This window comes from Hyperolius riggenbachi, chromosome 11 (assembly GCF_040937935.1).
Source record: "Hyperolius riggenbachi isolate aHypRig1 chromosome 11, aHypRig1.pri, whole genome shotgun sequence".
NCBI classification, from domain to species: domain Eukaryota; kingdom Metazoa; phylum Chordata; class Amphibia; order Anura; family Hyperoliidae; genus Hyperolius; species Hyperolius riggenbachi.
The window spans coordinates 210,134,401-210,160,683 of NC_090656.1; the positions used below are offsets into that span (position 1 = coordinate 210,134,401).

A 26,283-nucleotide genomic window follows, 5' to 3' on the forward strand; every position below is an offset into this window, starting at 1 on the left:
AATGAGCTGAACTTACCCGGGGCCTCTAACGGTCCCCCGCAGACATCCTGTGCCCACGCAGCCAATCACCAATACTCCGGCTCCGATGCTTTAAAGTCTGAAAACAACTGCGCCTGTGTTGCCATGTCCTCAATCCTGCTGATGTCACCAGGAGCGTACTGCACAGAAACGGACCATACTGGGCCTGCGCAGTACGCTCCTGGTGACATCAGCGGGATCGAGGACACGGCAACGCAGGCGCAGTGGTTTTCAGACTTTAAAGTCTGAAATTCCAGAAGTGAACCGGAGGCGGGGTCGGAGCATCGGTGAGTGGCTGCGCGGGCACAGGATGTCTGTGGAGGACCATTAGAAGCCCCGGGTAAGTTCAACTCATTTTCCCCCAACCCCCTACAGGACTGAGACATGTGACTGTAACTGTAAAAAACTGCATTCTCATGCTAGGTACACATGATGAGATTTTCTGGAAGATTTACCGTCAGATAGATTACTTCCAACATGATTGATCTGATTTCCGATCGATTTTTCTTTCACTTCTATGTAAAATCGATCAGAAATCAGATTGGACATGTTAGAAATAATTGATCTGACAGTAAATCTGCCAGAAAATCTCATCGTTTGTATCTAGCATCAGAGTTATATTGAAAGACACTGAACACTGTTCTTGTAGAGTAGTTAGTAGATTTTCTCCCACTGATGCTAGGTACACACTGAGATTTTCTGGCAGATTTACTGTCAGATCGATTGTTTCCAACATGTTCGATCTGATATCCGATCGATTTCTGAACATTTCCCGATCCATTTCTTTTTGAAGTGAACAGAAAATGATTAGCAATCGATCGGAAATCAGATCCGACGTGTTGGAAATAATCGATCTGACTAAATCTGCCAGAAAATCTCATAGGCCTCTATTCCCTAAACTTTATCGAACACTTTATCAAATGTTTGATAATTTACCTCATGGGTAAAATCTAATTTTGAATTCACTAAGGTGTTATAGATTTATCAAATGTTTTATCGATAAAATGTTCAATACATCTATAACACCTTAGTGAATTTAAAATTAGATTTTACCCATGAGGTAAATTATCAAACTTTTGATAAAGTGTGTGATAAAGCTTAGTGAATTGAGGCCATTGTGTGTACCTAGCATTAGACACCTTTTCGAATCTCTCAGTCGGTCCTTTCTTTTTAGCAAAACACAAATACAAAACAGTCACAGAAACTAATAATGTACTCATTTATTAACACTTAAAACATTAACACTAAAAATAGAAAGACACATAAGAATCAGAGGTCATATATTACATGCTATATAAATTATAGAGAAATGTCATTCATGTAAAAAGACTACTGCAATGGTGCCCTACACTTAGTCATAATCTAGTAATTGGCCTGTTAAAAAAATACAGTTTTTGTGGATATATACAATATAGTTGTTTTTTTTTTTTTGTACAACTATAATTCTACCGCTAAAACATCTGCTCTGACTATAATTACAAGAGAACATAACTCCACTAACATGTGTAGAGGTGATTATTGATATGATACCAATTGGAGGATACTATTATTGGGTCTTCACCGTGGAAATCACTCCCTGCTGTTTTGAAGCCATTGGTTGAGTTCCCACCACATCCATTTCACAGCTTCTTGCTGGTTTTTCTATGGCCTCAACTACAGACTCCCATGAGACTCTTAAAGTGGCTTAAAACTCACATTTTTTAAATAAAAAAATCAGTCAAACTGTTTAAACGGGAACTGAAGAGAGAGGTATATGGAGGCTGCCATGTTTATTTCCTTTTAAGCAATACCAGTTGCCTGGCAGCCCTGCTGATCCTCTGCTTCTAATACTATTAGCCATAGCCCCTGAACAAGCATGCAGCAGATCTGGTGTTTTTGATGGGGTGAGTTAGTGAAAAGAAGTAAGTGGCTACTCACAAAAAAAGGGTTACAGAGGGGCAACTGACCGCTGGAAGCAGGTGGAGACAATAAACCTGACTCTACTTGGGGTGTCCAAATGGACCTGAATATGGTCCCTTTCCTTCTAAAAAATTATTGGCTCTTGGAATGGCGTTGGCCAATCAAGACTAGGGAAAAACCCATCCAACCTCAATGGGATGGGTAAACAAAATCCTCTGAACTCCTTGGGATGAAGGGGTGTATGCAATAAAAAGGGGAAAAGAGGCACCCAGATGTATATAAAATTGGGTTAAAACCACTAAAATCATAAAGATGAAGTGGCTTACCTCAATAACGACAAGCTGATAAGAAAATACATTTATTTGCACAGGCAATGCGTTTCGTGGGTCAACTGCCCACTTCCTTAGGGCAATGCAAGTGCTACAGCTGCAGATAGCCTAAAGCATTAGATGCCTCTTTACCCCTTCATATGTGATGGAAGTAATAAAATAAATAGAAGGATAAAAAATAAATCTTCAGAGCCTTCACATAACTCACCATCAGTGGGCATTGCTTGTGTAGTTAGTAATGGAGATGCCGATCAGCTCTCTCAGGTAACTGCCGATTTTGTGCTGAATTTCTCTCCCTACAAGGATGAGGTAGGAACAGTATTTTTTCAGCACACTTCCATGCAATTCATAGTTCCGCAACAGGAAGTGAGCGCTAGACACCCTCACTTCCTGCTTGGATTTCAGCCAGAAAGGGGATTTCCATGTATTAACACAAATCCTCGAAGGCTATTTTTAGCGATGTGGGGCGATGTGATCAGCCGTCTGCAATGCATTGCTACTGCCAGCTCTAAGTTTGAAATCGGCCTTAGACACTGATGACTGCTATTGGGGAAGAAAGGAATCAATAACAGCCTTGAAAAACATTGTGTTATCAATGAAGTCTGTTAACCTATTAGTAACCCCGGGCATTTTGATTGGTTTTAGACAACTTGGGCCTTAAGAGCTGGGGCTGGCTAAACTCAGCTGCTTGGTGCTGTTATAGGAAGCTGTTATAGTTACCTGTCCAGACAGCTAGATCGGCTTCTCCTTCACCTACAGCAGTGGCGATGAACTTCCGACATGTCTTCTGGGTCCCGATTACATGACATGACATCTGATTGCGATCCAGAAGATGGTATCAGTGTTACAGTGCCACTTGGTGGTGGAAATGGGGTGGTGAAAGAGAGAAGTCAATTCAGCCGTCCAAACTGGTAACTATAACAGCACCCTGCCATACACTCTGCATAGCCTGCCAGGATAGGGAAGGCACACTTCCCCAGTAGTAGGAAAAATTCAGCCCCACAACCAAATAAACTTTTACTTTATTTGGCTGCTTAAAGGTTAAACGTTGTCACATGACTCCAACAATCTTGCTACCATTATTCTTGCCCCTCCTCCTGCTCACCTTGAGCTGTTCTTGCGGCATTAAGTAAACGAATGTCGTATAGTTTGGGCCAAACTTCAGATGAAAAAAAATGGCTGCGTTATATAATTTTTAGATATGCACATTTTTCATTATTAAATGATAGTAGTCAAACTTTGTTTTTGCAAAGGCAGACCTGCCTACAGTTTCCCAGCTCGTTCTTTTCCTTCATGTTGTCCAGCTGCAGCTGATGTTAGCACAGCAATGGTAGAGTCCAATGTTATAAACAGGCTCGGTGAGAGTGCTTCATTCAGTCCGGTAAAGGTTAGCATCCGGCTACTTCACCAGATTCCTCATTTCATCAGATATGGAGGATAGTTCGGAGGGTGTGCCGTCTTCTTCTAATTCATCTGTTTGGCTGGTGGAGCTAAATCCATCATCTGAATTGCTTGATCTTCCACTTAATCCTGGGAAGGGAGTAAAGTACATATACATTTATGAAGGTGAAGCATCCCATGTTTGAAGAAGAGCAGAATCTCTCATGAAGACTAATAGATCCTCCTAATTTGTCATTCAGCTTTTATAGAAAACCCGTACAAGGCTATAAATAAAGCTGCCCATCCCTGCCTTGTATTGATGGTATTTTGGCTTTAAGCACTACTTGAATCCCTGATCTGGGACATTGGTAGGATACTGTGAGAATCTTGGCACCCCTGGGTACCAGGAAAGAAGAAATAAGTGTGCACTGCCAAGGGTCCCCTCCTCCCACCATCACCACCTTAAATTTTCAAACATAATTAGACTTATTTACCCTTTATACCCCCGAACATACTTAGGCAAAGTTTCCCCTGCACAAAAGGGGGCAAACCCCTCCAAACATAATTAGGTAGAACCTCCCATCCCCAAACATAATTATGCGACTTTCCAAAATGGAGACCCAAGGGTAATCTGGCACTATGATTGGGTCTAAGCCCAATAAGTATAAGAGACCCACCTTCCTAATATGTTGAATGAAATGGAAGGAATCTATGGGAGTTAAATGGGGAGTCTGGGGACAAATGTTCAAATGTTACTTTTAAATATTTCTCCCCATTAAACTCCCACAGACTCCTTCCGTTGTACCCAAACATAATTAGATAGAATCAAACTCCCCATCCACATACCTATAAAGGCAAAGCAGGGCCGAGCCGAGGCAGAGGCAAGAGAGGCTCCAGCCTTAAAGTGCAGTGTAAAAGGGGGCACACAACTCACTCAGCTATCATTCCCCTATTGTGTTTGAAGCAGAGAGAAATAAGAAAAGGGGTACATAGCAGTGACTGCAAGCCAGATAACTATAGATTAAGGTGCTGTGGGCCCAGGGGCGCCTCTTAGTCTAATAGCTATCAGTGTGTGACGGCTGGGGTGGAAAGGATGGACATTGGGGTCTCAGCTTTGGGTGCTAATGGTCCTTGTCGTCACCTCCCCCCCACCACCACCACCACCATCCCCAAGCAAAATTAGGCAGCCCGCCCATTCTCAGACATACAGTAATTAGATAGAATTACACCCACTCCCAAATGTAATTTGGCAAACTCTACCCCTTCCCCCCAAAATAATTAAGTATTGTGCCCCAAATCCTGGGTGTCAGCACAGCCCCTTGTGACAGTCTTCAATCTCCCATGCCAGGTGTTGGACCATATTACCATAATGAAGTTCTGGATGATGCAGATTCAGCACATACACATCCCTCTGCATCACCTGAGACTTTCATTATAGATATCACTGCAGAAGGTCATTCTGTTATGATCCAACTCTGTTCAATCCCGCAAAAAGATTGGGGCACTACTACTGAGATTTGGGTCGCGGATCTCCTCCCATAGTGACACAACTACCCCCATAAGGGTCAGGGGCCTGATATGATAATTTAAAAAACAGCTTTGATTCTTTTGTAACTTTGCTTTGTGCTTTTGAGTTATGTCGCCATGTCTTTATTGTAACCACTCACCTGTAACATCTGTATTCAGGGTATAGGTCATCATTTTCCGTCCTCCGGCATGGTGAACCTCACAGATGTATTGGCTGCCATTATCTGTCCTAGCCTTTACTCTGAACTTCAGCGAGCTGGAGGTGATGTAGGTTCCACCCTCTCGTTTTTCTTCTAGATCATGTACATAACTATGGTCATAGACTTCTCTATCGATGGAAATGACCTCAGCTGAATTTTTTAGCAACAAATTATCTTTCTTCCAAGTGACATTTAAATCTTTCCATTTAAATGTATTGATGTGACAAGTCAGAGTTATATTTTCTCCATGCCTCGGCTGTTGTGAGACTTCTATGGGTGACAGTCTGAGATAATCTGTGTAATAAAACAGGATACATTCCACAATAAATGTATGAGTAATCCAGTGTATCAAATGTTCCTACAAACCAAACAGTAGTGTCATCTTTATCTAAAAAAAAACAAAAAAGGAACTTCACAGAGGTGAGTTTGGCATGAGCGATAGCTGATAGCAAGCCCAGATCCACCACACAGGAGCCTATAGGCACAGATGTCCTGGCACCCTGGATTTTGACTCTAGACTTTGCCCTCCATGAACCTGACTTTGCCCGCCGAATCACACTGCATAGGTGTGCTGTATATCACTTCTCCCTTACTTCACTTGCTCATCATAGGTAGCTACAGGTGCCCCTTAGTTTTAGTAAGCCAGAAGTCCCCTCAATTTTACGTAGCTAGAAAGGCCCTTAAGTATTAGGTAGCTGAGGAACCTCAGTATTAAGTACCTAGTGGTGCTCCTGTCTGAAGGGAGATCTGGTCAGTGGAATGCCGAGATCCAGGTGAGTAACCTCTCATTTACACTCTGCTTGGTACTCTGCATAGGGAAGGGGGGAGGGAGGGTGGCACTAGGGGAGGGTAGTGAGCCACTTTTCCATCCTCAGGCCCCTGTAGGCATGTGCCTACAGTGCCTTATGGTAAATCTGACCCTGGCTGATAGTAAATTATCAATAATTTTATATTACCAATATTATCCTATTTCAAAAGATATGCTCTGATTAAATTCCTCTCTTAGCGCCGGTTCACATTGAGCTTATGAACCCTCCTGCACTGCGTTCCGCTCCGTCAAGCGGAAGGATCGTGCATGTCGGGAACATCCGCTCCGGTGAGCGAAACGCAGGGAGCGGAAGGGAGCGCAGCGCAGCAATGTGAACTTTCCCATCGGGAAAGAATTGCTTCCGCTGCTGCGTTCCGCTCATCGGAGTGGAACGTGGGCTCAATGTGAACCGAGCCTAAATCTGTCCTCTCACTCCAACCCAATTACTGTGCAAACACAGACCTAACTCTAACCTCACTGCCGCTTACACTTACCTCATTGTTGCTACATCTTCTACTGCTGTACCTAACACTAACCTCACTTCCACTGCGCCTAACATTAACCTCATTGCCACTTAGCCTAACATTTACTATTACTCATACTTGTTGAGTGATCACAGCCGTAATGCCATTGCTTGCCAAGTCGTCAGAGCTGCAGCACCATTGCTTGCTCAACCACACCCAAACTGAACACCCTAGGCAAATTAACATTGCACTGCCGAGGCCCGGCGCAAACTACAATGTCAAAAGTAAGTGCTTCGCTGTGAAATCCCCTACACACCCACCTATGGGGACTTTAAACTTTGCAGTGACCTTCCCAATCCAAAAAGATAGACTTGCACTAACAATGTATCAAGCTGTTCTTATATCAACTCCAATTTCTATACTCCATCTTTCATCCTTAGGGAAAACTGGGAATAAGATTGAATAGCATGTCAAACCCCTGCAGGGCATAACAAACACATCCCAGGTCACTGCAGATCTTACAGTATCCTCCTCACATCATGGTAACCATCTCCTCGGCCAAAGGGGTGGGAGGGTACATTTATGCAGATAGGTTTCAAACTGGACATCTGGGTATTATAATGAAGATTAAATGATTATCTCCATTGCTGTATTTGTATGGGACTATAGAAATATTTTACAACGCGGCCTTTATCAATGAAGTAGTACATTGGCTTAATTGATTTTACACCTGTTGTAAGATACAGACATGTCACCCTCATTATAATAAAAGCCTTAGTAAAACACTAAAAGTAAGAGCTTCTACAGTTTTCCAGTGGCTTATAGAATGCCTACCCCCCCCCCCCCTCCACATGGGGGGGTTCTCAGGGTTTTCTTTTTTTGAAAAGCATTTTATGAATGGCAGTTGCGCTGTCCAACTGCCAAATCAGTGTGCAGTGAACAGGGAGGCTGGCCAGCATCATTGTATGAATCCTTTTCAGGGGGAATGACTTTATAAAAAATAAAGCCTATGCTGAGAATCCCCTATGGAGAGATGGATTAGTCCAAAACTTGTCGGTAATGTCAGATTTCTACTCCCTGCTGGAAGTGACAGCAACATAGGAGAGAAGTCATTTATGGCTCATTTTACACTGGAAGAAATGTACTTCTTATTTGTACATGTACACATGTATTTTACATTTTAGAATTTTCGCAATAATGGTCCTTTAAAAATGCCTGTGAAGTAGTGTTGGGCGAACAGTGTTCGCCACTGTTCGGGTTCGCCCGGATTTCGGGCTGTTCGAGTTCGATTCGGGCTTCGCCGGACACCTCGTGGTGTTCGGCCATGTGTTCAGCCATGCGGTCGAACGTATGTTCGGCCTGACAGCGCATGGCCGAACGTTCCCCGAACGTTTGGTTCGCGCTGTGATTGGCCGAGCGGGTCACGTGGTTCGGGCATGAACACGCGGCTCGCGCTGCGATTGGCCGAGCGGGTCACGTGGTTCGGGTAAATAAATACCCGAACCGCGTCATTTCTCCGCCACTTGCGTTTGGGTTTAGCTTTGGGTAGGCAGGCAGGTTAGACTCTCTCACCAGCTAGGCTAGCCAGGGCCCCCCAGTCTCCTATACTATATTTGCCACTGCACTGTAGTGCCAGTCAGCTCAGCGTGCGTTTACTGCTGGGATCAGTAGTACTTCCGTCCATCACCAGTATATAGCATAGTATATAGCATTGTCTTCTATTGCCACTGTACTGCCGGTCAGTGTGTACTGCTGGGATCAGTAGTACATCCGTCCATCACCAGTGTATAATATAGTATATAGCACTGTCTTCTATTGCCACTGTACTGCTGGGATCAGTAGTACTTCCGTCCATCACCAGTATATAGCATAGTATATAGCATTGTCTTCTATTGCCACTGTACTGCCAGTCAGCTTGTACTGCTGGGATCAAGTAGTACTTCCGTCCATCACCAGTGTATAACATAGTATATAGCATTGTCTTCTATTGCCACTGTACTGCTGGGATCAGTAGTACTTCCGTCCATCACCAGTGTATAATATAGTATATAGCACTGTCTTCTATTGCCACTGTACTGCTGGAATCAGTAGTACTTCTGTCCATCACCAGTGTATAACATAGTATATAGCATTGTCTTCTATTGCCACTGTACTGCCAGTCAGCTTGTACTGCTGGGATCAGTAGTACTTCCGTCCATCACCAGTGTATAATATAGTATATAGCATTGTCTTCTATTGCCACTGTACTGCTGGGATCAGTAGTACTTCCGTCCATCACTAGAGTATAACATAGTATATAGCATTGTCTTCTATTGCCACTGTACTGCTGGGATCAGTAGTACTTCCGTCCATCACCAGTTTATAACATACTATATAGCATTGTCTATTGCCACTGTACTGCCAGTCAGTGTGCGTGTACTGCTGGGATCAGTACAACCATAATGAAGAAATCCAGTGAAAGAGGGAGGGGCAAGGGAAGAGGTGTTTCCCCTGACGGTTCACGTAGAGGCCGCAGTGGAGCACCTAAGAAAACCCACTCAATATCACCCATGTGTGCTAGACAAACAACCCTCACTGATCCACAAGAGCAGGAACGGATAATGAATTGGATGACCTCTCAAGCGTCCAGCAGTGGGTTAAGCAGCAGCAGCACCAGCACATCCTTGTTGTCACGCACGATGTCCTCTGCCAGTTACAAGATGCCAGTGGGCACAACGGTGACACAACCAGCAGCTACACCATGCACACAATGGCCGAATAACCAGTCCGAACTGAAATGCAAGGCGAGGACGAAGACACCCAAATCCCTGAGCAATGTGCGCAGGAATTTGAATTGCAGGAGGTCCACCAAGAACATCTTGAAGACATGGGAGTGAGGTGCGCAGAGGGTGTTCTGGGGAGCTCTAGTCCACTGCACACACACACAGTCACAGATGGAGATGGAAGAGGAGGTTTTGGACGATGTGGACACAGACCCGGATTATCGAGTACAACCTCGCTGTCGGGATAGCAGCAGTACAGATGAGTCTGCTGCAGAACCCACTGCTGCAAGAGTTCGCCGTGTGCCACAAAGTAGGCGGGGGCAGGGTATTTCGGACACAACAGGCATAGCCGTAGAAGTGAGACGCCAAAGAGGCACGAAAGAAACTCGCCAGCAAAGCAGGAGCTCAAAAGTATGGGCTTTCTTCGATGACTGCAGGGAGGATGTTACCATGGTGATTTTCAAGGTGTGCAGGACCCGACTGAGCAGGGGGAAAAATATCAACAACCTCTCCACCACCAGCATGCGCCGCCACATGGTAGCCAAACATAGCACTCTGTGGTCAAACACGCAAGGCCAGGGTAGCAGCTCGCTTCCAGCCCCCAGCAACACTGCCTCCGTTGTCACCAGACCCTCCTCAGCAGCAGCCCAGCCATTACGTGGTACACAAACATCCGTAGTAGACGACGATGTCAGTTTCCGCAACAGTCCTCTTGACGTTTCACAGTCTTCAACGACCACGACAACAACAACCAACTGTCCTTCGGTCTGCGATCCTACGGTTCAGTTGTCTGTCCTGGAGATGTTAGAGTGCAAGAGAAAATTGCCAGCAAATGACCCCCGGGCCGTGGCACTAACAGCCAGCATAGCCAAGTTTGTAGCCTGCGAAATGCTGCCATATCGCGTGGTGGAGACAAACAGCTTCAAGCGCATGATGGCGCTGGCCATCCCACGTTACGTGGTTCCCAGCCGATACTATTTTGCGGGGTCTGCAGTGCCAGCATTACATGAGCACGTGGTTAGCAAAATAACCAGAAGCTTGAAAAATGCCGTTGCCTGCAAGGTTCACCTCACCACAGACACCTGGACGAGTGCCTTTGGCCAGGGTCGATATATCTCCCTGACGGCGCACTGGGTGAACCTTGTGGAGCCTGGCAGCGACTCCTCACCGGCTACGGCGCGGGTGTTGCCCACGCCGCAAACTGCTGGACCGGCGTCCCTCAGAGATAACAGCAGCACCTACCTCGACTCTGACTCCTTCTCCTCCAACGCCTCTCATAGCGGTACCTCATCCGGCATCGGTAACCCAGCAATAGGGTCGTGGAAGCAGTGCAGCACAGCTGTTGCCATGCATCAGCAAGCCTTACTGAAGCTGATCTGCCTTGGAGATAAGCAGCACACAGGTGAAGAAATTTGGAAGGGAATCAAGGAACAGACCGATTTGTGGCTGGCACCGCTGGACCTGAAACCAGGCATGGTTGTGTGTGACAATGGGAGCAATCTCATTCGCGCTTTAAAGTTGGCTAAGCTGAGACACATCCCTTGCCTGGCACACGTTATGAACCTAGTTGTTCAGCGGTTCCTGAGGACATACCCAGGCGTGGCAGATCTTCTGCTGAAGGTGCGACGAGTGGCCAAATATTTCCGAAAGTCCAGTACCTCTTCGGAGGGACTCACTAAGATGCAGGAGCGGTTCAATCTACCGAACCATCGCTTGGTGTGTGACATACCCACGCGCTGGAATTCAACGCTGCACATGCTATCACGCTTTTGCGAGCAGAAGAGTGCAGTGGTCCAGTACATGACGGCGCAGTACCGAGGCGCATCCGGACAGCTACCAAGCTTCTGTGGATCTGATTGGGCCACCATGTTGGACCTCTGCCAAGTCCTCCAAAATTATGAGCAATCCACGTTGCTTGTGAGCGGTGACAACTCTTCACTCAGCATTACGATACCACTGCTGTGTTTGCTGAAAAAATCAATGCTGCAGATCAAGGAAGCCGCAGTCAGGATGCAAGTGGGGGAATCTCAAGAGGACAACGATCAGCGTGATGATGATACCAACATCAGGCAATCTGCCTCAGGAAACGCTGGTCCTCCCGGCAGCTATGCTGAAGAAGAGGACGAGGAACAGCTGGAGTTGGAGCAGGACTTGGACGCCCCCACTGCCGAGGGACAGAGCGGTGCACGATGGACTTCCATGATTCAGCGGGAATGGACAGCAGAAGAAGACGAGGAAGAAGGTGGGCGACGGCGTGATGCTGGTTATGATGATGAGGGTGCGTCAAGCTCAGAAAAACATGATGAGGATTCTGTTAGGACTGTGGCAGACATGGCTCAATTCATGCTAGACTGCATCGAACGCGACCCGCGCGTTGTTCGAATTCTGGACGACGTGGATTACTGGGTTTATACCCTTCTGGATCCACGGTACAAAGACAATGTTCCCAAACTCATTGGAGAAACTGTCAGACAGGTCAAAATGGAAGAATACCAGCAGGCCCTTGTGGAGACATTAGAGAGGAGATTGACATCCTCCTCCTCTAGCCAGTTCCACGCCGACAGACTGACTTCCGCAAACCCAGGACGAGGAGGGGAACAAAGAACGCAAGCTGCAGCTAGTGCCCACAAGGGAATGGTATCGGCAGTGTCCTTGGAGTGGCAAAATTTTCTGACTCCCATGCAGCAGCCCACAGAACAGCAATCGCCCAGTTCCACCTACAACACCGCTTGCCTGCAGAAGATGGTCAAGGACTACATGTCAGATGGCGTAGCCGTGTTGAACAATCCATCTGCACCCTTCAACTATTGGGTCTCTAAGCTACACACCTGGCACGAACTGGCAATGTACGCAATAGAGGTTCTGGCTTGCCCGGCAGCCAGCGTTATGTCGGAACGCTGTTTCAGTGCTGCCGGAGGCATCGTCACAGATCGGCGTATCCGCCTCTCCACAGAAAATGCAGACCGTCTGACTCAAATTAAAATGAATCAATCCTGGATTGGAAACGACTACACAACACTCCTGGACCCCAACCAAGTAACATGAACAGTGAACATCTGTGATGGGTTAGCGTTTCCGGTCCCTGTTTATTGAACCTCTCATCTGTATTACATTTATGACTGCATGGCGGCAAAATGCATTGCTATCCGCACGCTTCTTGTCCTCATGCAAGGCCTGGGTTGCGCCTCAAAGCGTTTCCTTCTCCTCCTGCGCCTCCTCCTGTTCCATCACGTGTGCTGCTGCTGGGTTACCGTTGCCGGTCCCTTTTTACGGAACCTCTTATCTGTATTACATTTATGACTGCATGGCGGCAAAATGCATTGCTATCCACATGCTTCTTGTCCTCATGCAAGGCCTGGGTTGCGCCTTAAAGCGTGGCCTTCTCCTCCTGCGCCTTCTCCTGTTCCATGACGTGTGCTGCTGCTGGGTTAGCGTTGCCGGTCCCTTTTTACGGAACCTCTTATCTGTATTACATTTATGACTGCATGGCGGCAAAATGCATTGCTATCCGCACGCTTCTTGTCCTCATGCAAGACCTGGGTTGCGCCTCAAAGCATGGCCTTCTCCTCCTGCGCCTCCTCCTGTTCCATCACGTGTGCTGCTGCTGGGTTAGCGTTGCCGGTCCCTTTTTACGGAACCTCTTATCTGTATTACATTTATGACTGCATGGCGGCAAAATGCATTGCTATCCGCACGCTTCTTGTCCTCATGCAAGGCCTGGGTTGTTATGTCTCAAAGCGTGGCCTTCCTTCTCCTCCTGCACCGCCCTCCTCCTGTTCCATCACGTGTGCTGCTGCTGGGTTAGCGTTACCGGTCCCTTTTCCTGGAACCTCTTATCTGTATTACATTTATGACTGCATGGCGGCAAAATGCATTGCTATCCGCACGCTTCTTGTCCTCATGCAAGGCCTGGGTTGTTGTGTCTCAAAGCGTGGCCTTCTCCTCCTGCGCCGCCCTCCTCCTGTTCCATCACGTGTGCTGCTGCTGGGTTAGCGTTACCGGTCCCTTTTCCTGGAACCTCTTATCTGTATTACATTTATGACTGCATGGCGACAAAAAGCATGTTACCTGTGCAAAGAAAAATGACATTTTCCGCATTTAAAAGACAGTTTTTCCTTTGAAACTTTACAATCAATTTTCTCAAAAACTATAAGCTCTTTTTCAAATATTTTTTTTCCTCTTGTACCCACTCCCAAGGTGCACATACCCTGCAAATTTGGGGTATGTAGCATGTAAGGAAGCTTTACAAAGCACGAAAGTTCGGGTCCCCATTGACTTCCATTATGTTCGGAGTTCGGCGCGAACACCCGAACATCGCGGCCATGTTCGGCGAACGTTCGCGAACCTGAACATCCAGGTGTTCGCCCAACACTACTGTGAAGATTGTTACCAGCAATTTAGAACACGCAGGCCCAAAATTCAGGTGAGCCAAGAGTCCTGGTCTGGAATTAGACTTTAAGTAGAAATATGCAAATACAGTGGCGACTTGGTTTTCCAGCAGCGCAGGGGATCGGCTGATGCCAGAAAAGTGTGCTTTCTAGTTGCTTGAGGCTTAATGTTAAAAATAGGCCTCGCTAATACAGGTCTATATCCCACTTTATATACATGCCATGAACTCTGAATTAACCTCCCTGGCATTCAATTTCCCCAGGATTTATGTGCATAAAGTGGTTCAATTAATTTCAGGCATTTTTTTTGTATGTAATTTTTTTTTTTTTAATATTGAATTCAATACAGACTATTTTATTGAATTCAGTACAAAAAAAATTAGCCCTCTTACTACCAGGCAGCAACCATAGCCCAACTCACCCGCCTATTCCAGACACATGATACTCCTCTTTGGGTATTCATAGAGATACCCTGGTGTGACCCCCTACTACCCAGCACCCTACTATGGCTTCCTCCAAAAATGAGACCACCCTCATTAACCTGCCTGGCGTTCTATTAAGATCGCCAGGCAGGCTGCGGGAGGGTTTTTTTTGAATAAAAAAAAAACTATTTCATGCAGCCAACTGAAAGTTGGCTGCATGAAAGCCCACTAGAGGGCGCTCCGGAGGCGTTCTTCCGATCGCCTCCGGCGCCCAGAATAAACAAGGAAGGCCGCAATGAGCGGCCTTCCTTGTTTTGCTTATATCGTCGCCATAGCGACGAGCGGAGTGACGTCATCGACGTCAGCCGACGTCCTGACGTCAGCCGCCTCCGATCCAGCCCTTAGCGCTGGCCGGAACTTTTTGTTCCGGCTACGCTGGGCTCAGGCGGCTGGGGGGACCCTCTTTCGCCGCTGCTCGCGGCGGATCGCCGCAGAGCGGCGGCGATCAGGCAGCACACGCGGCTGGCAAAGTGCCGGCTGCGTGTGCTGCACTTTATTTGAGCCAAATCGGCCCAGCAGGGCCTGAGCGGCAGGCTCCGGCGGTACTGGACGAGCTGAGCTCGTCCAGACCGCCCAGCAGGTTAAGCCCCCCTCTGGCTCACGGTCTTAGAGTGTGGGACTCAGTCCGTTATTCGGCTAACCTTCAGTCTCCCGTCCTTCCCCTACTGCCACTGATCATCAACCCTTTATTCCCTCCGGGCTTAGACGACCCAATGGCATTCTCCTGGTGGAGCACAAACGGTCTCACTAATGTCACACACCTCCTCACTCCTAGAGGTTTCCTTTCCTGGCCTGGTCTACAGGAAAGATTTTGTGCTCCCCCCAGGGAATTCTTTCGATACTTGCAATTGGGACATTGGATCAAACCTCTCATTCGAGATAAAGACCCCCCTTTTACGGCTACACCTTACGAAAACATTTGTATGCACAGCCCCAATACTAAAGGCCTGATCTCTAGATTATATGGCGTTCTGACACGTTCGTCCTCCCCGACAACGCACCCCTATGCTTCAAAATGGGAAACAGACCTCGCTAGTCCTAGAGACAGAGAAGACTGGCTGGACATCTGGAGCAGAGTCTCCAGCTGCTCCAGCAACCTACATATAGTCGAGTCTGCCTATAAGGTAATGACACGATGGTATCTTGTCCCGACCCGCATAGCCAAAGTATTCCCCTCCGCCAATCCCTTTTGTTTTCGAGGCTGCAGGCTACCCGGCGACATGCTTCACATTTGGTGGACTTGTCCACGGCTCAACAGCTTCTGGTGCCAAATATATAAATTACTTTCCTCTCTCTTTCATCAGCCAATCCATAGAGATCCTTGGCAAGCTTTATTACACGCAAAGATTAGCTCTTTAACCTCCACACAGAATAAATTAGCCTCTGTCGTATTCTCAGCAGCTACTATGACAATAGCCCGGAACTGGAGAAAACCCTCAGTCACCATTAACGAAGTGAAATCCAGAATAAACTCAATAATGGTAAATGAGCGCCTCATTAGCATCCTTAGGGACACCCAAAAGAAATTTGAAAAAATTTGGGATCCCTGGATCCGTTTAGAGCACCCAAGTCTGGAGATAACTTCCATTACAAGACTGTAAGGTGGACCCCTGCCTCTATCCCCTCCTCTGTTCTCCTTTCCCCCCTCCCTAGCTTCTCTCTTTTTTTTTTTAAAGATTCTTTATTTTTGAATTTTTCAAAAAGATAACAAATAGTAATAGCTGTTTACAGTATCTTTTCTGCACATTACAAACGTTCCATATATACAAAGAGAGCAAACAGTATATAAACATATTACACGGTCAGCCAGTACCGTGGAAGAACGTCTATTTCTGCTAGTGAAGCTAATTACAGGGACGACAATAGCGGTTCCTCTGGGACATCTTGTACATACCATTTACCCATGATCAGAATCATGGGTTAGCGTATTAGCATTTTAGTCTATTTGCAGTAGTATGATTAGAAGGCTCAAGATGATCAGGTTAAGACCTTGTGCTGAAGTCCAGATTGTAGCCTATGGTGGTGGTGATAAGGAGGGGGGACTCAGGGCCCAGAGGGATCATTTCCCCGAGTTCCAACGCCATGGAAAAGATTATAGTACAATCTGGGGGCAATTATGTAAAACCTAATCTGGGATGTTCCCAAGAAACCGCTAGTTCCCTAGATACCTATTATGATTACTGTGCCCTAAAAGGGCATAGGAGACAGAAAGGGTGAGAAAGAAGAGAAACAAAACAGGTAGAAGAGCAATAGGTGGGAAGGAAAGAAAGGGATCTGGGACCGGTGTTCAGGGAACTGAGCTCGAGGGTTGCAAATGCATGGGAAGGACTACTGTCCTCCCCATGGTGCAATGTGTTATGGCCTCACTACACTCACATCAGGGGGGAGGTCTAGGAAATACTCATGTTTATGAGACTAGGCCATCAGCTGTTTAAACTCCTCAGACTCCTCATATTCATGCCACGGCGCCCAAGTACGGCTGAATTGTTCTTCTCTCTTATGCATTGTGTGGGTTAAATTTTCCATCAATTTAATTTGTTGGATCTCCCTGATCCATTCAGTCACAGGGGGTATCTGGGTAGATTTCCAGTGACGTGCGATCAGCAACCTTGCTGCATTAATCAAGTGTTTAGAGAGAGACTTCTTATATTTTCCAAGCCGTCTTGGAGTGTTGTGTAGAAGATAGTATGAGGGGTCGTCAGAGGAACTCACACCCGTAATTTTTGAGATTATGGCTTTAATTTTGTCCCAAAAAGGGGCCAATTTAGAGCATTCCCAAAGGACATGTACTAGGGTGCCCCTCTGTGTCGAGCAGCGCCAACAATTGGGATTGGAAGATGGGAACATTTTTTGTAGCCTGTCAGGTGTGTAATACCACTGCGTGAGTATCTTGTAGCCAGATTCTTGCAATTTTGCTGAGATAGAGGCTTTTTGTGATAATATAAGAATCTTTCGCCACTGTTCGTTGGAGAAGGTTTTATGCAGAGACTGCTCCCACTTAAGCTTTAGGGAGTCAGACAGATCTGAATCAACAACAAGCAGAGAGTACAGCTGGGAAATTCCTTTAGATACAAATCCCTCCCCATTGCATAATTTTTCGAATTGAGTTAGGTTCCTGCTCAAGGAGCTCCTGGGGGCTAGGCTAAGAAGATAATGTTTAAATTGCAAATACGACCAGTGGTCTAGAGTTGGGGCTTGTAAGAGAGTGCGTAAAGTAGAGATGTCCTTCCACTCGCCGTTATTTAGTAGATGGTATGCCCTTAATGGGGGGGATTTCCTCCACTGACTGTATGCCTCTTTTCGTGTTCCTGGGGGAAATCCGGGATTATCTAATAGTGGAGTCATCGGAGAGGGCCATGGGGAGATGTGGAGGGACCCATTAAGTCTATGAAAAAGTTTTAGAGTATCACCAATCATAGGATGCACTGTACCCTGGGGAGCAGTTGGTTTCCCAGCCCATGGCAAGTGCATTAATTGAGAGCCAACCAAGTCTCCCTCCATTTCCACCCACCTTTTGTATTGGACATGACGGTGCCAATCCACTATTCGTAATAGTACCGCAGCAGCATGATATAATGCCATGTCCGGCACTGCCATACCCCCCAAATTCTTTGGTTGTATTATCAGGGCATGTTTAAGCCTAGGCGGCTTGCCTCGCCAAATGAACCTCCTGAAGCATGATCTTATTTCCTTAAAGTAAGATGCGGGGACTAGGATAGGTAGTGTTTGGAAGATATAGAGGAGCCGGGGGAGCACATTCATTTTGATAATATTGACTCTACCAAACCAAGTAAATTTGGCCACATCCCACCTTTTGAGGTCCAATTTAATCTAAGTTAGTAGGGGGGTATAGTTGAGGGAGAAGAGCTCCGCCGGGTCACTTGAGATCTTAGTTCCTAAGTATGTGATAGCCTTAGGGGCCCACTTAAATGCAAAGTTATTTTCTATTAATGATTGTTGAAGGGGGGTCAGACCTACGTTCAGCGCCTCACATTTCTCATAGTTGATCTTAAGGCCAGCCAGATCACCATATGTAGCAAAATCTTGCACTAGGTTAGGGACCGTAATATGGGGATTGGTGATAAAGAAAAGAAGGTCATCAGCATAAGCTGCAATCTTATGCTGTGATGTAGGTAATTGTAGGCCCATGATGTCTGGGTTGGCCCGGATGGTGCATAAAAGTGGCTCCAACGAGAGGGCGAATATAAATGGGGACAGAGGGCACCCCTGACGTGTGCCATTATAGATGCGTAAAGGCTCAGAAAGTTCCCCATTTATCTTAATCTTGGCAGTTGGTGCCCCGTATAATGCCATGATGTGAGTTAGTAGGCATCGGGGGAGCCCGACATGACATAGTGTGCCCTCTATGAATTCCCACCGGACACGATCAAAGGCCTTCTCTGCATCTGTAGATAATAGCATCATCGGTGAGGCCTTCGACCGTGCCCAGTGGATTGCCATCAGAGTCCTCAGGGTATTGTCCCTGGCCTCTCTCGTTGGAATAAAGCCTACTTGATCGTAGTGTACTAATTGAGAAATGAAGGGGGATAAACGATTCGCCAGTATTTTAGCATAGGCCTTAAGATCAATGTTAAGCAGTGAGATGGGTTTATAGTTTGCACAGGAGGAGATGTCCTTTCCAGGTTTTGGAAGTACAGAGATATGAGAGGACAGCATGTCGTCTGGGAAAGTCGTTGGGTTGTCAGGGTCCGCAATAGAATTCAGTGCCTTAAGCAGGGGAGTTTGAAGTGTCGGTAGGTATAATTTATAGTAGTCAAGAGCAAAACCGTCAGGCCCCGGGGCCTTGCCAGTGGGCATCTGCGAGAAGGCTAATTGTAATTCAGACAATGAAATAGGCTCACCCAGCTCCTCCAGCTCTGCCTCAGGGATAGTGGGCATTCCTGATTTTTGAATGTACTCCCTTATGCGTTGGGGTAGAGAGGGGTCTGCTTGTTTATGGGAGTGATTATGTACGTCATATAGCTTTTCATAGAAGCTCTTGAATATGCGTGCTATTGCTGGAGTATCATAGTGTTTCCTAGCGCTGGTATCATTAATATATGGGATATAATTTGTAGCCTGCTGAACTCGAAGTGCTCGTGCCAAGAGGCGTCCACACTTATTGCCATATTCATAATAATGGCGCTGGCATCTAGAGGCTGCATAGCGAGCTTTAAAGAACAGCAGAGCTTTGAGTTTTTCATGCTCAGCAGTAAGTCCCACGAGGTCCGAATCCAGCAGTGTACCCTTATGTAATAGTTGTAGTCTATGTATCTCGCTTAGTGAATTTTCAATGGCCTCATTTCGCTCTCGTTTAATTCTGCTACCTTCTTTAATCAGAACCCCTCGGATGACACACTTGTGGGCAGCCCATATAGACATTGGGGAGACCCCCTCAACCTCATTGTCCTCAAAATAGTTTTCCAGCGCCCTCCTCACCCTTCCCTCCACCACCTTGTCCTTTAGTAGAGAGGTGTTTAGCCGCCATGAGAAGGGACCCCGCCTGCCCTCCAATATCTCAAGGGATGCAGAGACCGCAGAGTGGTCTGATAGCACACCCGGGTGTATCTCAGCTCTAGATGTTCGTGGGATCAAGTTATGCGAAATGAAGATATGGTCGATGCGGGAATAATTTCCGTGTACTGCTGAAAAGTATGTGTACTCTCTGCCTGTCGGATCACGTATCCGCCAGATATCCACAAGCTGCCTAGCTCTCAGTGCCAATTTGCATTTCAGGAGGATTCTGTGGGGAATTGCTGATCTACCTGAAGAGGTGTCGAGAGGAGGCTCGAGTGCCACATTCAGGTCACCACCCAGGATCAATGACCCTTCTGCAAAGGCGTCTAATTCGTTTAAGAATTTTTCAAGGAAGGTGTGCTGGCCCATATTAGGTGCGTAGTAAGTACCGAAAGTGTACATTTGATTATTAATCAGACCTTTAACAAGGAGATAGCGTCCTTCTGTATCAGACATATGCTGAATTTGGGTCATGTGCACCCTGTTAGAAAACAAGATAGCAACCCCCTTTGTTTTTGAATCTGGAGCATTACTATAATATGCTATGGGAAAGTGCTTATTATCCATTCTGGGGTGGTCAGCTCCCTTAAGGTGGGTTTCTTGAAGGAGCGCCACATGCACATTAGATCTTTTTAGCTCAGCCAGCAGCGACGACCTCTTCTCCGGCTTGTTCAGCCCCCTGATGTTGAGTGTTCTGACATTAAGTGATGCCATCTATCATAGTGTGAAAGCTAGGCGAACCTAGCCCCTCAGCCCAGCACCCCACACCAGACCCCGTAGGAGGAAAACAAGAAAGAGGAGAGTGAGAGAGAAATAGAGAAAAAACAAAACAAAGTAAAAGAAAAAGAAAAGGAAGAACAAACTTCCATTGGTGTGACTCCCGGGGGAAAGCTCCCCCGGGGCACACCACTCCAGTTAGGCCAGCCCTCTCATTCAAGCTTGAAGAGAGGGGGAAATTACCAGTGCACTGGCCCATGAGGGAGAGGGAAAGAAGCCAAAACATGAACCGTAACCTCCTAGAACTCCCGGCTCTTACATTACACACTTCAATCAGAAAACAACAACATTTCAACCCCATTTTCTAACCCGTTGGTAGTTTAGGACCATAACGCTAGGCTAATACAATCTAATATAATGCAAGTATACAATGACATCTGACCAAGGCATAACATGTTTTGTATCCTATGACCCACCAGCCCTGCCACCCAGCCCACTCCCACCCCCACCCAGCCCAACAGACCCATTGCATAGTATTCCCACCCCCGCAACACTGTATTCAGGCGGGAGTGATTAACGTTCAGGTGGCTGTTCTGTGTAGATGAGGATCCCAGTACATTTCGAGCAATAGATCGTGATCTGCATACCCCCTGATTTGCTTTATGCATAAGAAATGTGCATGCGGGGGGGGGGGGGGATTCAAGTGACCGCTAAGTAGGGTGGGGAGGGAGGGGGGGGGGCCACATCAGGATCGCCTCAGAAAAAGTCAAATGTCACCTCTTAGGAAAAATAAAGTTGTATTAAGAGTACTTCTCTCAGGTGTCCCTGGAAGTGGAGCTTCTCGGCCTTCTTTCTCGCTGAGGGCGGGCAAACTCCACCGAATCCGGCTCCCATTCCGGCGCTGCAACCGTTGCGATCCCCAGGGTTTTAAAAAAGTCAGGTAGATCCCTTGGGTGCTTGAGGGTAGCTGATTTGGAGCCTAGTGTCACATAAAGTTGGAACGGAAAGCCCTATTTGTACTCTGCTCCAGCCTGGTGTAGCGCCTGTAGGATTGGTTTCAGCGCCCTTCTTTGTGCCAGTGTGGAGGGGGCGAGGTCTTGGTAGAAGGTTACAGTGGCACCATCGAAATCATAGGACCCTACCGATCTGGCTGCGGACATGATAGCCTCTTTGAGGGGATAGTCATGGATCCTGCATATTACATCCCGCGGGGGTTCGGTTCCTTTGGGCATTGCGCGCAGCGCACGGTGGGCTCTGTCCATCTTCACTGGAGTGCCCACTGGTCTATCAAGCAGCCCATTAAAGATACCTTGTAGAGTGGCTGAGAGATCGTCTGCTCTGGTGGCCTCAGGAAGCCCCCGTATCCGCACATTGTTCCTCCGGCTCCTATTTTGTAGATCCTCCATCTGGGAGCGTGTCTGACTTTGCCGGAGCTCCATCTTCTCTCTGCTTTCTTTTAGCGCTGCGATTTCAGACTTAAGTGCTACTACGTCTGCCTCCAGGCTGCTTACCCTCTGTGTCGCAGAGGTTATATCCGCCCTCAGCGCGGAAATCTCTTCTTTTGTAGAGCTGACAATTTGTTCCGTCTGCATGTCTGCATGTCGGCCTTAGTGGGCATCTCCATTAAGTATGCCCATAGTTCCTCCATTGCTCGTGCTTTCCCTGTTGAGCCAGGAGAGCTTGCCGGGGAAGTGCCCGAGGCCGGCGTATCCGCCATCTTGGATGTCTTGCTGCGGGTAGCTCTGGGAGAGAAATAGCTATCTAGCGTCTCTTTTGCTCTCCTTGGGGTCTTGCTGCGGGATAGTCTGCCTTTAGAGCGATTTGCCATACCATTCCGGGCAGAAATAGGGTAAGTTATCCGAGGTATTAGTGCGGATTAAGCTGCATGTGGCCGGGAGCTCTTCTTCTTCACGTCCTCACGCGGCCATGCTTAGCTCCGCCCCCCTAGCTTCTCTCTTTGCTACTTCTCTCTTCTTTTTCTTTCTGTTTCTCTCTTCTCCAACTCTCCCCCACGGACGCTTATGACCACAATCCTTCCTGCCCCGCCTGTCCATCGCTGGATGGAGGGCGGCCGGGAAGGTATCCATACAATTTTGCCCTGATGAGGCTCCCTCCTTCCCTAACCCCCGATTCCTTATCAGCAAGCCCCAGATAGCTGGACTTAGTCCTCTGTGGGCTCACATCAACTTCCTACCTGACAGTAGTGTTGGGCGAACATCTAGATGTTCGGGTTCGGGCCGAACAGGCCGAACATGGCCGCGATGTTCGGGTGTTCGACCCGAACTCCGAACATAATGGAAGTCAATGGGGACCCGAACTTTTGTGGTTTGTAAAGCCTCCTTACATGCTACATACCCCAAATTTACAGGGTATGTGCACCTTGGGAGTGGGTACAAGAGGAAAAAAAAATTTAGCAAAAAGAGCTTATAGTTTTTGAGAAAATCGATTTTAAAGTTTCAAAGGGAAAACTGTCTTTTAAATGCGGGAAATGTCTGTTTTCTTTGCACAGGTAACATGCTTTTTGTCGGCATGCAGTCATAAATGTAATACATATAAGAGGTTCCAGGAAAAGGGACCGGTAATGCTAACCCAGCAGCAGCACACGTGATGGAACAGGAGGAGGGTGGCGCAGGAGGAGAAGGCCACGCTTTGAGACACAACAACCCAGGCCTTGCATGAGGACAAGAAGCGTGCGGATAGCATGCTTTGTACCACCATGCAGTCATAAATGTAATAAAGATAAGTGGTTCAATAAACAGGGACCACGCGGCAACGCTAACCCAGCAGCAGCACACGTGATGGAACAGGAGGAGGCGCAGGAGGAGAAGGCCACGCTTTGTGAGACACAACAACCCAGGCCTTGCATGAGGACAAAAAGCGTGCGGATAGCATGCTTTGTACCGCCATGTAGTCATAAATGTAATAAAGATAAGAGGTTCAATAAACAGGGACCACGCGGCAACGCTAACCCAGCAGCAGCAGCAGCAGCAGCACACGTGATGGAACAGGAGGAGGCGCAGGAGGAGAAGGCCACGCTTTGTGAGACACAACAACCCAGGCCTTGCATGAGGACAAAAAGCGTGCGGATAGCATGCTTTGTACCGCCATGTAGTCATAAATGTAATAAAGATAAGAGGTTCCATAAACAGGGACCGGCAACGGTAACCCAGCAGCAGCAGCAGCAGCAGCAGCACACGTGATGGAACAGGAGGAGGCGCAGGAGGAGAAGGCCACGCTTTGTGAGACACAACAACCCAGGCCTTGCATGAGGACAAAAAGCGTGCGGATATAGCAGCAATGCTTTTTGCCGCCATGCAGTCATAAATGTAATACAGATGAGAGGTTCAATAAACAGGGACCGGAAACGCTAAACCATACCAGATGTTCATCGGTCATGTTACTTGGTTGGGGTCCAGGAGTGTTGCGTAGTCGTTTCCAATCCAGGATTGATTCATTTTAATTTGAGTCAGACGGTCTGCATTTTCTGTGGAGAGGCGGATACGCCGATCTGTGATGATGCCTCCGGCAGCACTGAAACAGCGTTCCGACATAACGCTGGCTGCCGGGCAAGCCAGCACCTCTATTGCGTACATTGCCAGTTCGTGCCAGGTGTCTAGCTTCATGCCCGGTTTCAGGTCCAGCGGTGCCAGCCACAAATCCGTCTGTTCCTTTATTCCCCTCCAAATTTCCTCCCCTGTGTGCTGCTTATCCCCAAGGCAGATCAGCTTCAGCAACGCTTGCTGACGCATGCCAACAGCTGTGCTGCACTGCTTCCACGATCCTACTGCTGCTGGTGCTGGGTTAGCATTTCCGGATGAGGTACAGCTTTGAGATGCGTTGGAGGAGAAGGAGTCAGAGAGGTAGGTGCTGCTGTTGTTATCCAGCTGTTTGCGGCGTGGGCAACACCCGCGCCGTAGCAGGTGAGGAATCGCTGCCAGGCTCCACAAGGTTCACCCAGTGCGCGGTAAGGGAGATGTATCGACCCTGGCCGAACGCACTCGTCCAGGTGTCAGTGGTGAGGTGAACCTTGCAGGCAACGGCATTCTTCAAGCTTCGGGTTATTTAGCTGACCACGTGCTCATGCAACTCAGGCACTGCAGAGCGCGCAAAGTGGTAGCGGCTGGGAACCACGTAACGTGGGATGGCCACTGACATCATGCCCTTGAAGCTGTTTGTCTCCACCACTCGATATGGCAGCATTTCGCAGGCCAGAAGCTTGGCTATGCTGGCTGGCTGTTACTGCCACGGCCCGGGGGTCATTTGCTGGCAATTTCCTCTTGTGCTCAAACATCTCAGAGACAGACAACTCAACCGTAGCGCTGCACACCGAAGGGCTGTTGGTTGTTGTGTTTGATGAACACTGGGAGACCTCAAGAGCACTAGTCCGGAAAGTGACAGTGTCAGCATCGTCTGATGTTTGTGAATGTTGTGAACCACGCAATGGCTGGGCTACTGCTGCTGCTGAGGCGGGTCTGGTGGTGAGTCTGGTGAACCCAAGGGAGGCAGTGTTGCTGGTGGTACCCTGTCCTGCCGCGTTTGCCCTAAGAGTGGGATGTTTGGATAGAATGTGGCGGCTCATGCTGGTGGTGGAGAGGTTGTTAATACTTTTCCCCCTGCTCAGGCGGGTCTTGCACACCTTGCAAATCGCCATGGTAACATCCTCAGTGCAGTCTTCAAAGAAAGCCCAGACTTTAACTGGCTGAGGACTCGGACCTCGTGCGTGATGTGCTGGTGCTGCTTAACCCACTGCTGGACGCTTGAGAGGTCATCCAAGTAATTATCTGGTCCTGTTCTTTTGGATCTGTGAGGGTTGTTGTCCTGGACAACATGGGCAGTATTGAGTGGGTTTTCTTGGGTGCTCCCCTGTGGCCTGTACGTGAACCGTCAGGGGAAACACCTCTTCCCTTGCCCCTCCCTCTTTCACCGGATTTCTTCCTCATTTCACTTATCCTTAAAGTACACGCTGACTGGCAGCAGTACAGTGGCAGTACAGAAATGCTATACAGTGGTGGGTGAGCGGTGTACCACTATTGTCAGCAGTGACACAGAGCACAATGCTATACAGTGGCGGGTGAGCGGTGTACTACTGTTCCCAGCAGACACAGAGTGGAAGTAAACACAATGCTATATAGTGTGGCTGAGCCGTGTACACAGAGTGGCATTAAACACAATGCTATATAGTCTGCTATATAGTCACCCCGAACAGGGTGATGTTCTGCAGAACCCGAACAGTGGCAAACACTGTTCGCCCAACACTACTGGGAGGGAACGCAGATTTTAGTACCTAAACACACGATACAACATGTTTTCCGGGGTCGGACTCTGAGGCACATACAGATGGTCCCGATCATCATCCTCATCATACAACTCTTCTCCTGAGTCTGACCCACCCACCACCTCTGCCACCCCAACATCCCCAGACACAGACCCCTCATCGTCCTCAACATTAACTTGGGATGCTGGCCTGAGCCAGACCTCCTCCTCCACATCAGGCCCCATCATCTCCTCAATGGCAGCCCTCATTAATCGCTCTGGCGACGGACTGATGGACACAACGTTCTCCTCCGGGGAGGGCTGCTGCTGACCACTGGCTGCTGGGGTGGATGTTATAGCTTGCGTGGGGCGTTGGCTGTTGCTGTTGTTGGGAGTGCTGCTCACAGCGGAGGTCTCTGGGGAACTCATGTTGAGCTCATATAGTGGTTGACGGTGAGTGGAGTATTACTGATCCCAGCAATATACACACTGACTGGCAGAGTACGCAATGCTATATAGTGTGGCTGAGCGGTGTACAC

General features: G+C 47.8%; 1 protein-coding gene across 1 annotated transcript in view; it reads right to left on the minus strand.

The window, feature by feature from the left end:
* Window positions 1-3,524: 3,524 nt before the first annotated feature.
* LOC137537955 (uncharacterized) overlaps window positions 3,525-26,283 on the minus strand; it is a 75,507-nt gene continuing 52,748 nt past the window's right edge. The window contains exons 4-5 of the mRNA XM_068259881.1: window positions 5,294-5,647; window positions 3,525-3,776 (exon numbers count right to left, since the gene is read on the minus strand). Of these exons, the coding sequence (XP_068115982.1) occupies window positions 3,646-3,776; window positions 5,294-5,647 (485 nt within the window). The 3' untranslated portion in view covers window positions 3,525-3,645. The remainder of the gene's footprint in view (window positions 3,777-5,293; window positions 5,648-26,283) is intronic.